We start from the raw sequence: 14,802 nt of genomic DNA, 5'->3' as shown, positions 1-14,802 counted from the left end.
CTACTACTACTACTACTACTACTACTACTACTACTACTACTACTACTACTACTACTACTACTACTACTACTACTACTACTACTACTACTACTACTCCTCACTCCGTACCTACTGTTGGACTGGACCGCCACACGACTCGCACTCTCGTGCTCTGTACAAGTACAACACCACAAAAGGGGTGCATTGACCAGTCTACCCACTACCCGTAGTGTACAAGTGTTTGTTACGGTCGACGGAGAAGACGGTCCGAAGACGTGGCCCACGAGTTACATAGTTGGGAAATACCCGAATGATCCACAGCCATGCGGTGCCCGGGGCGGGGAGGGGGGGTCGAGAACCACGGACTCTTTTGACCTCAGCTTCTGACTCTTTGAGTGACCCGAGACTCTTTCTGTACCAACAACTCGACCACTCGTGCCTCCCCGTTACCATCATTCGACGTGACACTCGTTGAGGTACAGCAGTCGGGTGGGCGGTGAACCCATCGTAACTGTGCGTCCCGCGTCCTGTGTCCTTTGTACCGACAAAACTGTGGATCGGAGAAGAATTGACACTTTTATTACTCGTATTCATTGACACTGTTTGACGGGACGGACTAGAGGGTGGCGTAAAAAGGTAAAAAGATTGAGTAAAAACAGCAAAACAGCCACGCCTCTGCAATGCATGTCGATCCCTCTGACCACCGATCACCACTGATCTTCCCTCCTTTCGCCTCCGGGCGAGACTTCCCGAGATGCTTTGTTGCTTTCTTGTCCGTACAGTCGTTGGAGTGGTCGCGAGCCGATGGCTCAAAAGGGTCATTGCCGTGAGAGATGGACCGAGAAGACGAGACAAGTGTATTGTATCATCTTGGTTTTTTTTTTTTTCGTTGTTTTTATTTTTCAATAATTCAATTTTCCATTGATTGTTTCTGCTGCGACTTGGGCTCGTATCGACGATCTCGGCCTTGTCGGGGACTCGACCGAATCACTCCCTCGTACCCTGTCACCCAGTCGTACCGTTTTTCTCAACCTCGACATCAATGAGAGTCAGAGAGTCAGAGAAGAGTCATCCGTCGGATGAGCCGTGCAGACTCCGGAGAGTACGTACTCGTAACTTGGTGTGTGTATGTATGTACCGATTACCTGGGGTATGTGATTGTCACAGGTACAGCTGCCCAGCGTACTCCGTAGCGGCGTTTTCTGAAAGAGGCAAAAGCTTCACTCCCTGTTGGAGTGCTCGTATCCGGACTCGTCCACGCGCAAACTAAACTTGTTACAGCCCGCAGGTCCTAGAAGGGCAGGAGGGGTGAGTTTTTCTCCCTGAAACGCGGTGGCGTAGATTAAGCATTTCTACAAGTATCTCTCCGGCAAGGAGGCCAAAGGGAAAGTTACGGTGCCTCTCCCAACGAAGTGACTTTTCTTTCCGTTTTCCGTTTCCGGGTATTCATCTGTTATTCATCCATTTTCGTTCTTTTCACATTTTCTTTTTGTTCAAGTAAATAATAATACCGTGTCCAACACAGGCCACCACGTACACGTCCACATCCACGAGGAACTCTGGTACTCGTACACGTGATTTCGTACTTGGTACCTCTGCGTGACGTTTCGTTCGTTCGGCCGGGCAGGTGAGGTGAGGTGAGGTGAGGACTCGAGTGGAGTTCGGAGGTTTTTCTCAAAAACAACAACTTTGGGAACCGAGAAATGGATGGGAGGTGCCGAAGCGATTACTTCTTTTGGACGAGCCTCCCCCCCCCCAAACAAAGAGGCCCGGGATCCCAGTCTGGGGAACGGAAAATCAGCGGGCGGACAGGACAGGACAGAAACAACGTCTGCGACTCCTCCTCCGTGGCCCTGAGGTGATTGTAGGTACCTATGTACCTACGGAGTACCTGACATGCAAATACGTTGATTACGATACGAGTACCCGTACCGTGCGACTGATAACTAGTGGTAGTGTCCATCCCGTGTGGCCACAACCCGTGTGCGTTCATTCGTGTCCAAAAAAAAAAAAAGAATTGTGATTTATCGGGGGAAAAACTCTTGTTTTGTCCTCCCTGTCGGTCTCTCGAGATTGGGCGCGCGACGGGCGGAATTCAATCTTCCGGGGGAACACGACAACTAGGTATCCTTTTATTACAATAGGTAGCTAGCTTTTCAGGGAGACAGGGAAGCGAGGGAAGCGATGCAAAGCAATGCAATGCAAGCAAGCAAGGGAACCCACCCCCCCAAATCAGAGAAAAACCACCACAACCACTAACCTCAAACAGGAAGTCAGTTCGGAGTATGACCACCCGGACGAGACCAGGACAGAGTGAAAACAATCCAAACAACTCTCCGTCGTGACTTTCATTGGCCCAGTGAGCCATCGAACCACTTGACCAGAGTCGACCCCTTATTATCATATCATCATGATCATTATTAGAGGGCAAGGGAAAAAAAGGACAAGGACACGGACAAGGACAGAAGAAGGTACATACAGAGGTCAACTCACTCTATCTATCTTGCTGGTATTCGTCCAACGTATGGCTACCTCCCTTTGCAGCTGCAGATACGATGAAAAATGAAATCTGGTCTCCCGCGCAGTACCGAGACCTTGGTTGTGCTCCCATCTATACACTACATACATATCGAGTAACTGTTACAGCAAATTAGGAGTAACCTTCATGTCAATGACAACACCCTCTCAATCCTGATATCAATGGGCACACCAAACCCACCGTGCGGCCCACCGGCCTTGTTCTTCTTCTTTCCCAACTTCTCAACCTCGTCAATCAACGGCCTCAGAACGTCTGGATCCGTAAAGACATCGTCATTCGTGCACTTGACTTCCAACACCACTCCCTGCGCCAGTCCGTTCTTACCCAACCCTTCCGACCAGTACGCCTTCAACTTCAATCTTCTCTTCGAACCGATTCGTCCAGCGGGATACACAGCGCCGACCAGACCGGCTACCCGGCCCAAATACGTTGCCCACCAAATCTCCTGCTTCGTCAATAGGCCCTGCAACCGTCTCTCCAGATCGTCATACGGAGGCGGCAAGTCCCCTCCCCACCTCGCACACAGCACGAGAGCTAGAAGCGCCCTCTGAGAATGGCTTACGCCATGAGCGCCAGCCAGGACGCCCGTAATGGGTAGACACAATGCACCTACACTTCTGGACTCTTTGTTGCCGATGACAGTCCCCAAGAACATCAGACCCGCGACGGCCCTGGCCAGTGTGCGCCCCCCGATTGTCCCCGGGACTTCTCTGTTGAGGTTATTCTCCCCGGGTATGGCGCTGAAGAGCGTCTCTCCAATCTCGTCAGCACTCGTACCCGCAAACTGCTGTGTCGCAGCCACCAGGGGATCTTGGGCCCGGACTTCCCGGCTCAGAGTGTCAAACAGGAATCCTTCCCTCACTCCGCCCTGACAGAACCTCACGTTCGTGATTACCGGTACTGCCTCGACGAGTACGTTCACTAAAAAGGCCACGGCTGGAACCTGGGCAGCCCGCCGTCTACTTATTCGGAACGCACTCTCTTCCGCTGCCACGGCGCTGATCTCCCGTGTTTGTTGAAACTCCCGCTTCGCCGCACTGAAACCGTTGATGATCGGAATAGGATACGGATTGACTTTGTGTTGGCTCATGAGCAAGTAACCCCAGCCTCGGAACCCTCCGCCGGACAGATACAGCGTTAGACCGCCGTGCTTGGCCTTGTAACGGAGCGCCTCGGGCATGTCGCCGTACAAATCTGCGTACGCTTGCCGGAATTGGGAGATCATCGTTTGCTCAAGGTTTTCTATTGACGTTGGAAGTGGTGGCTCGAGAGGAGAAGCTGAAGGGGAACTATTCGACTTGAACTTGAACAGGTTCAGACTGTTGAAAGATAGACTTAGGGGTGACGCTGACCCGCTCGAGCTTTGCTGAGGCTGTGAGAGCTCAGATAGAAGTCGTGTCAGGGCGGCGGCGCCATAAGGGAAACTTATGCTGCCTCGGGGACTGGTTTCGACGGTTCCGTTTCGCGAAAGCATCCACGTTATTTGTGTACTTCCTCCTGTGTGTCTTTGTGAGAATGAGAGCACCATCCGAGGGCATGATAGTATGGATGTGCAGGGGGGAGAACCGGTGGTGGTGGAAAGTTGAATGATGTGCAGGGAAATGATGGCAGATGCTTAGAGACTTACCACCTAGATCCATCACCAAGCCTTCAACCTCACTGAAGCTACTCGCCACACCCAAGGCTCCTATCCTCCCCTCGGCCTCCTTGGGCAACATATCCACCTCCCATCCGGTATCACGCTTGATCTGTTGTCTGAAATCCTCACTGTTGACGGCATTCCTAGTCGCCTCGGTCGCGAGGATGCGAATGTTTGGTTCCGGGACATCGAAGTCGGCACAGACAGCTTTGAACTTGAGCAACGATCGGACTACGTCGTCTATAACGTCCTGGGGAATGGGGCCCTTGAATCCCCTCAAATATTGTGCATCGTAGAGCGAGATGCCTTCGCGGTCCGTGTAGACCGTCGGTAGAGATCGGGCTGTCGAGGGGTCCAGGTTGGTGATGGAGAAGCGGATGCCGTTGCTACCACGAGGATGGAGAATGAGAATTTGAGATTGCAAAGTGTGAGAATGAAAATGTGAGACGGTGAATCTTTTCAAGCATACACCAGGTTACTAGTGATGGCTCATTGTTCTTTACGTGGTGGAGGACGGGAAAGGACGACTTTCGGTATAAGACAAACAAACGTACCTCCCCATATCAACCAAGCCATACAGACTACTCGAGGCCAGAGTAGTTCGTAGGGACATGATGATGATGATGATGATGATGATGATGATGATGATGATGATGATGATGATCTGCTCTTCGACCCTGTCAAGGAAAGCCCTTTGTCATCAAAAGTCCTCGATCATTCAAGGTTATCACAAAGGTTGTCAACCCGTCAAGAGAATCGTGATGGTGGCACTCGTGGCAGATTGGCGGAAAACTTATCCGTTCAAGCACCTCGTGTGTCGTCGTCCGGGACCGGGGATCAGGCACGAGGCAACAGTCCTTTCCTGCGGCCCATGCCTTGATTGAATGGTAGAGCCAACTACATGGGAAAAAAAAAGAAAACAAAACCAAAGGACACGGCAGAAACGCACCGTCCGAGTTCAGCAGCAAAATTAAAGAATTGATTGCACCTGATGGAAAGAGCGACAGATGCACGTCGTCCAATGGGAGACCGCAGGGTGAGATGTCTGAGCACGTGCGTGGCTTTGATAAACTTCAATGGACTGAGGCGCATAAACGATAAACAACATCGCAAATGGAACTATTAAATCCATGTAAGGAATATATCGACACGATGCGACGGGATGATTATAACACATATTCTAGTCCCCCAAATCATGTCCACCTCTTGTGCATCGTAGGAGAGCCACGGGAATCAGCATGGGCGAGGAATACAAAAACCATTTTGTTACAGAGCATCGGCCAACCGACTCAGCAGTCTGTGTGTAGCAAGGCTAACCAGAATATCTCCATTTGAGCCATTCCTCAAAGTTCATACTCCGTGCCAACCAAGGAGCAAGCACCCTTAGATTGCAAACCGCCCACCCAACCCTAGAATATCCATCGGTGCCATACTCAAGACATATCCTCATCTTCTGGAGGATGAAATGCATCCCCAAACGCCGAGCCCTCCATGCTGTCCAAATTCAAATCATCCCCGTCATTGTCATAACTGGCAAGCGCATCTCCGGCAGTGTCTACCTCGACATTGTCGAAGTCTCCGCCCATGTCGAAATCAGGAGTGTTGAGTCCACTGTTCGGGGCGGACTGTACAGGTACTTGAGTTGGAGCGGTATCTGGTTGATCAACCGGCTTCGTGGTGCTGTCCGTGGTCGTCTGGTCTGGTCGAGGAAGTTGTGCCTCGTTCGTAGTCTCAGGTATTTCCACATTGCCCGACTCACCACCGTCGTCTTGATCAACCATGACCCATTCGCTGTTGTCTTGGTTCTCATTTCCAGTTCCTTCAGCGCCGTCCAGGCCTCCCATAGGCACATCCATTCCCAAGTCACCCATCGGCACATCATGGCCAGCTGCTTCAGCTTTGGCACCATCTCCTTTCTCTGGCTCTGGCTGCACGGCTGGAGGCTGAGTTTGAGCAGCTGCGGTAGGTAACGAGACATTCTGTTGCGGTTGTGCCAACGTAGATGTGTTGTTGGTCTCCACTTTGGCGGCGGTTCCTTGCTGTTGCGCTTGCGGTGTATCTGTCATCTCTCCAGGTTGAGCTGCGTCCTTGTCTGGGCTGGTGACCTGCGCTGCCGTGCTAGGTGCAGGCTTGGAGAGTTCGGTGAGGCCGCCTTTAGACACAACGGTAACAACGCTAGCTCGTGCCACCTTCATGCCAGTTACTTCTTCAACAGAATGAACAATCTGTTCAATCGCACCACGGGGTGTCTCTTCCGACCCGTCGGCTTTGCTAGTGGTGGAACTTCGCCGTTCCGGCACGTTGGGCACCGTCCGTAGTTTCTTTTCAGCGGTTGCCAGAGCCATTGATTGCTGCAGTTTGGCCATTCTCCGCGCATGCCGTTTCTTCATCTTCTCGAGCTCTTCTTGCATCTCAGCCAGTTTCTTCGTCGCTCGGTTCGTAAATTCTTCGACTTGTCCCGGTGGCAGTCTACCTACACGTGCGGGTGGCCCGGCACTGGGCTCATGAGCGGCAGATAAAGGGGCATCGAAAAAGTCCTTCGTCAGTTCCTCCAAGGCTCCCTTTCGTCCAAGCCCTAAATCGCTAGGCACAATGGCGAGAGTAGGGTAAGGTGATTCGAGGATTTCCTCCATCCATTCATGATGTTGTTCATAACGATATCGACTGATATCTCTTGGAGTCATAAAGTCGAGCAAATCTCCTCGAGAAACATCTTCTTCCTCTTCCAGAGTAGCTTCTCCCCCAATACTCCCGGCTCTGCGCGCTTGGCCAGGAACACCAGCCCGTGCCATACCCGGTGGGAGATGTATGATGGGCCAATTTGAGCGGTCGTGTAACATGAACTCTTTACGGGGAAGTTGTCCTTGGCTCTGGATTAATCTTCTCTGCTGAATCTGAGCCTGAACGAATGGTGTGATGGGAATTGACGCCGCAGGAACATGATCTCGAGACGAAGCCTTGGAGTAGTGCGTAAGCCACAGACTGGGATCGACAGTTCCATGGTTAGGAGGTCCCGCGACAAGTCGGTATCGTTTTCTGCTGTGAGATGCCATCGCTTCACCGGATGCTCGATAACCCGATCTCTGCACATAAATTTCGAGCGTCTGCTCGATGTTAGTCGCGATGGTCAAACAAAGCCAGTGTCACTCACATATCCCCTGACTTCAGAAGTGAATCTGTGTTCTGCATCCGCCCATATGTATCCATCACTGGCGAACGTCGTTCCCAACGCTTCACTCGGTTGCCACGTGAGCATAAGGGTACCGTCTTGAGGAGTCTCGATCATCTGCCATTGAACTGGCTGAATTTCGCGCACCACCTTTGGGGCCTCCAAAAGGTAGCCAACAATGGTTTCGAGGGATGGGTTGCTTGCGACGGGATATCGATTCTTTGAAAGCAAATGTAGATGAGGCAGCTAATTCAATCCGTCAGTAGGTCCCGTCGATCTGGGGAATTATAGAATTACAAGTTGTGGAGGGACGCCTCCAGCCGGATCTGTGAGCATATTCATTTTGATGTATATGCGACCGCGAGCCTCCAGCAGCGAAGCGGAATAGAGAGCGTTGATGCTGTCCGTTCGAGTACGGAGTAGTTTGCGGACAATCTTGAACCGCGACTGCGCCAGAGAAGACGCGAACTGGGCTGGGGCTTGGCAAATCCAGATTCATTCTATCGGCCAAATGGTCTGTTGTATTTTATACGCGACTATCGCCCAAATGTACATCTCCGAGGATCTACGCCGAATACCTCCCTCGAACTTAGCCGTAACAGCCCGTCTCCCTCACTTTGTTGAAATTTAGAAACCTCTAGAATTCTGAATAAAAACAAAACTGAGGATGGACTTGAGGTGATCACGTGATCTCGAGATACAACACCAGTGCAGAGTGTGCGGCCATCGATGATGTCGAGCACCAAAGAATATGAACTCGGAGGCTGATCATGCCATTTTCTAAGCCAGCGGTCAATAGACACTGGCGGAGGTTCTCCCTAGTACACATTGATCGAGTCTGTTCTTACATTAACCACCTGATCACTCAAAACGCCAGCCAGGAAATGCTTGCCCGATTGATAGCCCAAGCCGAAACCTCACGATAGCTCGCTAGTAACGTTCGAGAACTCTCCCTTCTCCAACTTGGTCTGCCAGAAAATAGGGTTGGTGTCTGAGAAGCCATGCTTGACCCAACCATCTTCCTTGACGTGATACAAGTTGATGTAACCGCCAGAGTATGCGTCTCGATGTGTTGCTGCCAGAATACTTCTTCTGCCCAGCTCCAATGCCTCGTCATCTTCCAGGTCATACTTGTAGAGAGCATCCAAAACACCATAGGCGAATGTTTGACCGGAACCAACGCAGAAGAGGTTGCCTGATAACCGGGTTCCATCTGAATCAATGTAATAAAGCGCCGGACCTTCTTCAGGGGTGACTCCGGTGATCATCGTACCCATCGATAAGCCCATGCCTTTGTACGAGTAGACCAGGTTTGCCAGAATTTTGGAAGCAGCCGCCACGGAGATTCGTCGCTTGTGTCGAAGCTCGTGCAAACGGCACTGGATTCCCAAGTAGGCGAGCCAGTATTGACAGTCCTGCAACGTATATGAGTATGTCTCAATCTGCTTCATGTTCACAGGCAACTTACAGCAGCTCCTCCAGCCATGGTTCCCAGCAACATTGGGTTGATCTCGATGACCTTCTTTACTGTTTGAGAGGCAATCCAGTTTCCAGCGGTAGCTCGTGAATCGGTCGCGACAATGATGCCGCCCTTGAATCGGAAAGCTAATGTAGTTGTACCATGTGCAATCTTAATCGGGCAGTTTGGGTTGGAGTAGTCATCCGTGGTGGCACGCAGGAACGCCGAAGGTCGAGGAACAGGAGGTAAAGCAAACTTCAGCGAGAGTGAGGGAGTTGAGTCGGAGTAGTCGAGTTGCTCTTCGGCATCGAGGCCTTCGTTCGGGAAGGGAGATTGAGTGTATTGGGCGACGAGGGAATCCATGATTAACAGGCCGTCCGGCAAGAGGTCTGGACTCTAATGGTGACACGGTCGAAAAAGCTATAAACACAGTTGGTAGGAAGGTGTGTTGTTACAAAAGAACAAGCAAGGAAAAAGTAGCAGGAAGGGAGGACAGAGGGTGGATGATGAGAAGCAATGGGATGGCCGATATGGCACTGATGATGAAGGATGCGATGCGCGTCTTGGGGGCCTGCGACCGCAGCTTGATTGAACAGCCTCGTCACGTGAAACAATGTAAACCTTCAGCCTTGTGTTGACTAAGTTACAGTAGGTACAATACTACTCGTACGTCCTAGCGTTCCGTACGACATCCCTGACCTAATGTACCTACTATACTCCGTATCTCTTCATAATTTATAATTTTCTTGAAATGTACGAGCCATGGAATAAGGGTGACGATAGTTTAGGTTGCTTTTGCAGACGAAACGAGCATCAGCGAATCATGTATCGTGACAGATATCATTAGTCGTAGAGGTATTTTTACTTCATAGCTCCTGGTCTAGTCCGGTCTTCCGTTCCATGACACAAAGGTTTGGAAAGCTCGGGTCGGAGCATCCTGTCAATCGAAAGAAGTCCGCATTGCCTCTGTCATCACGAGGCTCCAGAAGAGTAATGTACAATACGAAGGAATCGACGTCCTTCCACAGTCTCCTGTGCTCCGCCATTAATATCACTTTATGTGCTCTTCGAGAAATGACAATCGAGATCAAATGAACCACGATTTGATGGCGTTGCGTTTGAACTTCTCAAGCAATCCAGGTATGAATGGTTGCTCGATCGGATAGTAGAAACAACGCAGCAATAAATAGCCGTGCTACGGCCGTTCCAATTTCGGTCTTCCGTTGAAATGACGTTCGGGGAAACAGAACTCTCACCCAGGAGAAACAAAACGAAAACTGGCAGGCCTGCAGGTGGGCAAACCTAACCTTGCCGTTCAAAATTGGCGCAATACTCAAGTATTACTTCAAACCTCTCTTAGACTGCCGTGAACAGGTTTGCGTCCGACTTGCAAAAAACTTGGGGGTCGTGCTTGGTATTGCGACTGTGTATTAGGCTGTTCAGGCATGCTCGGCATGCTTATCCGGTTGAGTGAGTAGTCGGCTGGAGGGTCATATCGTGTGTTCCCTCCACTCGGAGTATATGAAGGCTGAGGGGATGAATATGGCTGGTGGTACGGTTGACTGTATTCCGCAGGGGTAGGGCTGACTATACCGGGCCTGAATCTGTCCGATGTAATAGATGGAGCACCGGAGTGCGATCGATAAGTCGGTGGCGGGCTCAAGGGTACAGATTGGAAGTTGTTATAGCTGTTCGAGTTGATCCTTTGAGCACCTAGGTCCGCTTGGTACGAGTGAGTATCATCGAAATATTCTTCATGCGTTTGTGGTGGTACAGGCGAGGTTGGACCATTGGGTACAGTATTGTAACCACCTCTCATGCGAGGTTGTTGCGGCTCGAGTCTTCCCATTTCCAAATCCCTTTCTTTGTCGGGATTCAGAGGTTCACTTGTATCCTCGACCCTCCTTTTGACGGCAGTGTCCCAAGAAGGCATAGGAGGCAGACTGTCCTCGTTGATCTTCCTGCTCGGCTCATCGAAGGTAGCAAACTGTGGAGCGATGGGATGGGCACCATATGCCATGGGAGCGGGAGCGGGCTGGTAGCCCCCATAAGGAGTTGGAGGCATACGAGAATAGTCGTCTTGAAACTTAGTCCTGTCACGCCTTCGGCCAGAAGAAGCGCAAGGACAGCAACGAATGCAGCATGCGCAGAGTTCAGCACCACAGCAAAGACACCGGGCGAAGCACCAGATAAGGGAGAGGAGAATGAGGGAGCCGACCACAATTCCGACTATAGCAGGCCATCTGTACCCCGGATTAGTATAATATTCGCCGACAGCCTGAGGGGACACATACTTGCAGTAGGCCTTTTGCATACATTTATCCCAACTGCTGAAGGTGTCGGGTGCTGATTTGACATCGTTGATGATGTCGCGGGGGAGGAGGTAATAGGCCATAGTAGTGAGGGAAAGGGGGAGAAAGATCTGTTATTATGATTCTTCCAGACTCGGGAAACTCGCAGTGACAATTCGCACTGGTTACAGTTTGCGATTGCGTATGAGGCTCCTTTCTATAAGGGCCGGTGATCGGTGTTGGGTATCTTAGAAGGTGGTTGGAAAGGGTGTCTGAAGTGAAGGCCGACCGGCGGACAGTGCACCAACGAGTGACGTTTCCTGTGCGAAAGGCTGGGGAGGAAAAATGAGGAATGGTGCAAGCAAGAAAGAAACAGAGATTGGAATGACTTTGCCTCTTGAACGAAAGAGCGTGAGAGACAACAGCCGTACAGACAGACGACGTTGTACTCAGGAGGGAGTAGGAAGCCAGGGATTGTGTAACGAGTGAGGCTGAGTTCAGCGGGCGACTGCACTGCAAAAGAACGTGGAGAGCGCCCAATCCCTGATTACCCAGTGGCGGTAGTTAGCGGCAGTAGGCGAAGCAGGGGCTTATGGGGATACGCTAAAGACGCCGAGTTCAAGGGCTCTACAGTCTACTGTGCTGTACCTGGAGTTTCGGACTGCTCCCCCGGGGCCCTGGTCTCTTGAGCCACAATCCCTGCGCGATTTTGTGGGCATTTGCAGAGGCTGAAACACTGGCTGCAGTCAATCCCCCAAAATCGCTCCTTGATGGATGCCAATTCTACAGTACCGACAGATCATCAGATACTGATCTCAGTTTCATCAAGCCAACGGTAATCTTTGCAAATCGCTGTATTACTAGAACTCCTGAATGGCCGCCAGGTCTTCCAGCCTTTTCAGTCATTCTTCTGAACATTCGGCGTAAAAATGTATCTCACACCCGGAGCACACTCATTCACCTTCGATCACCTCGGACCCACGACTCCGTAGGACAGTGCTCGCCCAGGCGCGCATTCCCAACGAGCCTTCCTCTGCGTGGCCGATCCAGCAACTCCTTTATGCGCCGCTACGTGGAAGCGTTACAAACAAAATCCATCATTATTCCCGATGTCTGTACAGATGAGAGGTGTCATGGTCTAGGTCTTGTTTGGTGGAGGTCCCGGAGGAGGCTGATAGACGTCGTCTCCTCCCCGGTAGGTATTCGACGGTGGTTGCATTTCCACATCGGTTTGTCTTCCACCGAAATAACCCTGGTTTTCGCCATAATATCCACCCTGTGGTGGGTTATAGTTCGGAGGCCCTTGAGGTGTCTGGTTGTATTGTGGCTGTTGCTGCGTCTGGTAGTTTGGATTGTATTGCGCCGGTCCGTGGCCCCAGGGTGTTTGACCTGCCCAGCCAGTTCCATAGTAGGGTTGTCTCCCCTGGCGACGTCTGCGACGAGCGCTCAGACATCTGTTTTGATTGTTAGTAAGGGTGCGCTCCGACTCCGGGTGCGTTTGGAGGGCAACTCACGATAGTAGGAAGAAGAAGAACAGAGCGGCGAACACAATGACGCCGAGTGCCACCCATCTCCCCCAATTATACCAGCCGGAGCGACATCGATAGGCTCGACCGTAAGCGTCGTAGCATCTGGCCATTGCAAGATATGTCAGTGATGTGTCGTTGGCTTGAGAACGAGTAAGGTGCGCGGAGTGAGGATGGAGTTTGTGATATGCCCAGCATACCGACAGAGAGTGGATGATGAAGATATATGAATCAGAGCAGGATGGGATGGAGAATGCTCACATGTCGTAACGCTTCACGAGCAGAGTCATTGTTGTGGATGTGAGAAGGTGATGTCAAAGATGGCGGCTGCGCAGCTTCCCAGTGGCTGACGGGAAGAAGATAATGATGATGATGGAGCAGGGATTTCGTACTGTATGTGGACACGGATACGACGACTTTAAGAGAGCCAAGGGTCGCGGTGCCAAATAGATGAGTATTATACAAATCAAGATGTCTTCGGGAGGGATGTGCGTGGGAGAGAGATTTACGAAATGGTCAGATGGCCATCAAGGCGCAGTTGAATTCTTGGAGCGATTCTTGTTGTCGGTTGCATCACCATCTCGGTGGCGCAGCAACAGTCTCAATTGGGCCCAAGTACCTCACTAATAAAACTGTCATCACGCTTGGGGCACCCGAAACTATGCATGCGTAGGGCGCCCCTCCAGGCACCTTTCTAGGCGTGGATTATTCCATTGTTGAATACCTAAACATATTGTACACTGTAGACACATCAGAGTCCCAGACGAAATAGCTCGAACATCATCGCCCCGACTCCATGCTAGCACGCCCTAGGTATCTTTCAGCTCATCCTCCTCCTCGACATGGTGTAACTAGAGGTATCCCAAAGCCATATCTCGTCGAGCCAACGTCCCGCTTCTTCATCTTGGCACCGCGCTGATGCCGTAACCAACAGGAGGCGATGCTCTTGGCCTCCGATTTCGCGTATTCCAATCGAAGCGCGATGAGGAGACGTTTAGTGCGATCCCCGATTTCCCCCCTCGCTCGCCCGAGTCGCCACAGCTCGCACAGCATCACGTTGTCGTAGTCTCACCACGAGCATAACGGGACACTCACCCAGGACGGGCACAGCGGTTAGATGCCTCCCGGTGAGCCTTACGAAATCCGCGGTCGCTCGCACTGTACTGAGTATCTCGCCACACGCAGCTCGGGTCGATAGCCCCGTCCTTCCCGGTCCCTGCTAGCTGCGTATGCGTATGCGTATTCGTGAAATCCCGACTACAATGCCCACCGTGCTTCCATGCTCGTCCTAACAGATGTCGTCTCTGGTCTCAATTGGCGCAAGGCTGTGGCAGTCCACCAGGGCCTCGTATGCGGAAAACAAATTCGATCCCCAAAGCTTGTCACTTCCCTGATCGCGCTACAAGCCACTGAAGCACGGCCTCGAGGTTGGTTTCTTCTTTGGCGCTGATCCCATAGCAGCTGATTTCACGATGCACAACGGATTTGAGGTCCAGCTGGTCGATCAAGTCGTCAACGGATAGTTTGTTAGGTAGATCGGATTTGTTGCCGAGCACGAGCAACGGGATCCCTTCCAGTGTTGGTTTGCTCAGCAGGTTGTGCAGTTCCTCTTTGGCCACGGGAATGGCAGCTTTGTCTGCAGCGTCGACAACGAAGATGATAGCGTTGACTCCCCTACAGTAACGCTCCCACATCGATCGAAATCTTGGCTGGCCTCCAAGATCCCAGCATTTGATGGATACATGGCCTTTTTTGACCTCTTTCTTGTTGAAGGCCACCGTCGGCAGGGAGTCGACGGTGAACTCATTGCCCTAGTTGTCCAGTAAGCATAGTGTTTGACACAGGACTTGGGGATAAGGCACCGCACCGCCAGCACTCTCACTAAGCTCGTCTTGCCGGCATTCTGGAGCCCAATGATGGTCACGTCCATCTCGGTAGCCCAGAACACCCATAGCAACCAGTCCCACAACCACGTGAAGAAGCCTGCCATTTGCGCAATATGACTCGACTGATAACTCAATAGGTTTCAAAAGCCAGAAATCGTTGCTGCACAAGAGATTGTTGTATCAAGTCAGTCCTGTGGTCATGGCTTTTGGGAATGACGAGCTGATCGAGGCGATGATGCAGGGCGGAGGCGGGAGAAGTGGCCGAAGCTTCATGACTAAGCAGCGTCTTGGAAGCCTCGCTCGCTCAACACCAA

The 14,802-nt window shown here is 51.5% G+C and overlaps 6 protein-coding genes across 6 annotated transcripts; all 6 read right to left on the bottom strand.

Moving 5' to 3' along the window:
* Positions 1-2,642: 2,642 nt before the first annotated feature.
* PV08_10170 (uncharacterized protein) lies at positions 2,643-4,770 on the bottom strand (the record flags this gene model as incomplete). Its single annotated transcript, XM_016384485.1, has 3 exons — positions 2,643-4,015; positions 4,146-4,612; positions 4,712-4,770. The coding sequence occupies 3 exons, from the start codon at positions 4,768-4,770 to the stop codon at positions 2,643-2,645; spliced, it is 1,899 nt and encodes a 632-aa protein (XP_016231087.1).
* An 820-nt stretch (positions 4,771-5,590) lies between these two features.
* PV08_10169 (uncharacterized protein) lies at positions 5,591-7,668 on the bottom strand (the record flags this gene model as incomplete). Its single annotated transcript, XM_016384484.1, has 3 exons — positions 5,591-7,261; positions 7,309-7,572; positions 7,624-7,668. 3 exons carry the CDS (start codon positions 7,666-7,668, stop codon positions 5,591-5,593), a joined length of 1,980 nt encoding a protein of 659 aa, XP_016231086.1.
* Positions 7,669-8,243: 575 nt separating this feature from the next.
* Positions 8,244-9,148, bottom strand: PV08_10168 (proteasome subunit beta type-5; the record flags this gene model as incomplete). The annotated part of the gene is made up of 2 exons (XM_016384483.1): positions 8,244-8,741; positions 8,795-9,148. 2 exons carry the CDS (start codon positions 9,146-9,148, stop codon positions 8,244-8,246), a joined length of 852 nt encoding a protein of 283 aa, XP_016231085.1.
* Positions 9,149-10,130: 982 nt separating this feature from the next.
* PV08_10167 (uncharacterized protein) lies at positions 10,131-11,180 on the bottom strand (the record flags this gene model as incomplete). The annotated part of the gene is made up of 2 exons (XM_016384482.1): positions 10,131-11,028; positions 11,080-11,180. 2 exons carry the CDS (start codon positions 11,178-11,180, stop codon positions 10,131-10,133), a joined length of 999 nt encoding a protein of 332 aa, XP_016231084.1.
* A 1,034-nt stretch (positions 11,181-12,214) lies between these two features.
* PV08_10166 (uncharacterized protein) lies at positions 12,215-12,715 on the bottom strand (the record flags this gene model as incomplete). Its single annotated transcript, XM_016384481.1, has 2 exons — positions 12,215-12,530; positions 12,591-12,715. 2 exons carry the CDS (start codon positions 12,713-12,715, stop codon positions 12,215-12,217), a joined length of 441 nt encoding a protein of 146 aa, XP_016231083.1.
* A 1,269-nt stretch (positions 12,716-13,984) lies between these two features.
* PV08_10165 (uncharacterized protein) lies at positions 13,985-14,592 on the bottom strand (the record flags this gene model as incomplete). The annotated part of the gene is made up of 2 exons (XM_016384480.1): positions 13,985-14,413; positions 14,470-14,592. 2 exons carry the CDS (start codon positions 14,590-14,592, stop codon positions 13,985-13,987), a joined length of 552 nt encoding a protein of 183 aa, XP_016231082.1.
* Between the last annotated feature and the right edge of the window lie 210 nt (positions 14,593-14,802).

This window comes from Exophiala spinifera (genome assembly GCF_000836115.1).
Source record: "Exophiala spinifera strain CBS 89968 unplaced genomic scaffold supercont1.8, whole genome shotgun sequence".
Classification (NCBI taxonomy): domain Eukaryota; kingdom Fungi; phylum Ascomycota; class Eurotiomycetes; order Chaetothyriales; family Herpotrichiellaceae; genus Exophiala; species Exophiala spinifera.
Note: the sequence above shows the minus strand (reverse complement) of the source record. Positions and strands in the feature narration are given on the sequence as shown.